General features: G+C 49.3%; 1 protein-coding gene across 1 annotated transcript in view; it reads left to right on the forward strand.

The window, feature by feature from the left end:
- Nucleotides 1-1,317, forward strand: part of B3GLCT (beta 3-glucosyltransferase) — a 183,601-nt gene that overhangs the window by 162,880 nt on the left and 19,404 nt on the right. The window contains 1 exon segment of the mRNA XM_007958278.1: nucleotides 387-531. Coding sequence (XP_007956469.1) covers nucleotides 387-531 — 145 coding nt within the window.

Raw genomic sequence — 1,317 nt, forward strand, 5'->3', positions numbered from 1 at the left:
AACTCCACGACAGTGGGTGTGGTTTGGGCTTTGCTTCTGTGAAGATTGACAGCCTTGGAAACCCTGTGGTGCAGTTCCACTCTTTCCTCTAGAGGCGCTGTGGGTCAGAATGGACTCCGTGGCAGTGGGTGTGGTTTGGGCTTTGCTTCTGTGAAGACTGACAGCCTTGGAGACCCTGTGGGGCAGTTCCACTCTGTCCTCCAGGGGCGCTGTGAGTTGGAAGCAGCTCACCGACAGCACACACTACAACAACAAACTATTAAGTAGCAAACATACTGATGTCAGCATCTTCCATCAGCAGTGCAGCCTCTGACTCTTGTTTCTTGAGTCAGGCGGTTGAGGAGCTGCCCCAAGGCCTCTCTCTGTCTCCTTCTGGTTGTCCCCAGCATGGTCTTCAGCAGAGAAGCCATCCGCAGACTCCTTGCCAGTAAGTGTCGGTGCTACAGCAACGATGCTCCAGACGACATGGTCCTGGGGATGTGCTTCAGTGGCCTGGGAGTCCCCGTGACACACAGCTCTCTCTTCCATCAGGTGAGCCAATGGTTTCCATTCCTACCTGGGGGACAGGGCCCTTTCTTCTCCCTTCAGGGTCTCCTCTTTCTCCTCCACATCTTTTCCAAGTCATTTTAAGAACTGTGTTGACAGGCTGCAGGAGGACATTCTTCAAGAACCTCTTGGTCCCAAGGGCTGCTGCTGCACCATGCACGTTATAAAGATGGAAGACAAAGACATTAGAAAGCAGGTGGGGTGTGGCCAGCATGTGTCAGCAGGGAAAACCTGCTCTGTTCTTTTTTTTTTTCATTTACAAAAATTGATGTCATGTGAAAATGATTAGATGCTATGTAGAAATATATAGGGCTGACCTGATATAGTCCTGTTGGTTGCCACATATATGTAATTCTGTCCTATCTCAGTTTCTACCTTGTGCCTGTAGCTGTTGTTTCACTGGTCTTTCTCCCTTTTGGTATTATTGAACCGAGTGGCTAAACTGCAGGCAGTCCCGGTTATGAATGAGATCTATTCCTAAGTGTGTTTTAAAGTGCAATTTCTCGGTCATTTGGAACAGGTGCATACACTTCTTATTTAGCCACACTTTTGTTCAAGAAAAGAAGCTCTGGTGGCGCTGTGGTTAAAGCATTGGACTGCTAACCAAAAGGTTGGCAGTTTGAGCATACCAGCTGCTCTGTGGGAGAAAGATGAGGCATTCAACTTCTGTAAAGACTGACAGCCTAGGAAACCCTGTGGTGCAGTTCCACTCTGTCCTCTAGGGGCGCTGTGAGTCAGAATGGACTCCACGGCAGTGGGTGTGGTTTGGGC

Source organism: Orycteropus afer, unplaced genomic scaffold (genome assembly GCF_000298275.1).
Source record: "Orycteropus afer afer isolate SDZICR_OR568_19922 unplaced genomic scaffold, OryAfe1.0 scaffold00902, whole genome shotgun sequence".
Classification (NCBI taxonomy): Eukaryota; Metazoa; Chordata; class Mammalia; order Tubulidentata; family Orycteropodidae; genus Orycteropus; species Orycteropus afer.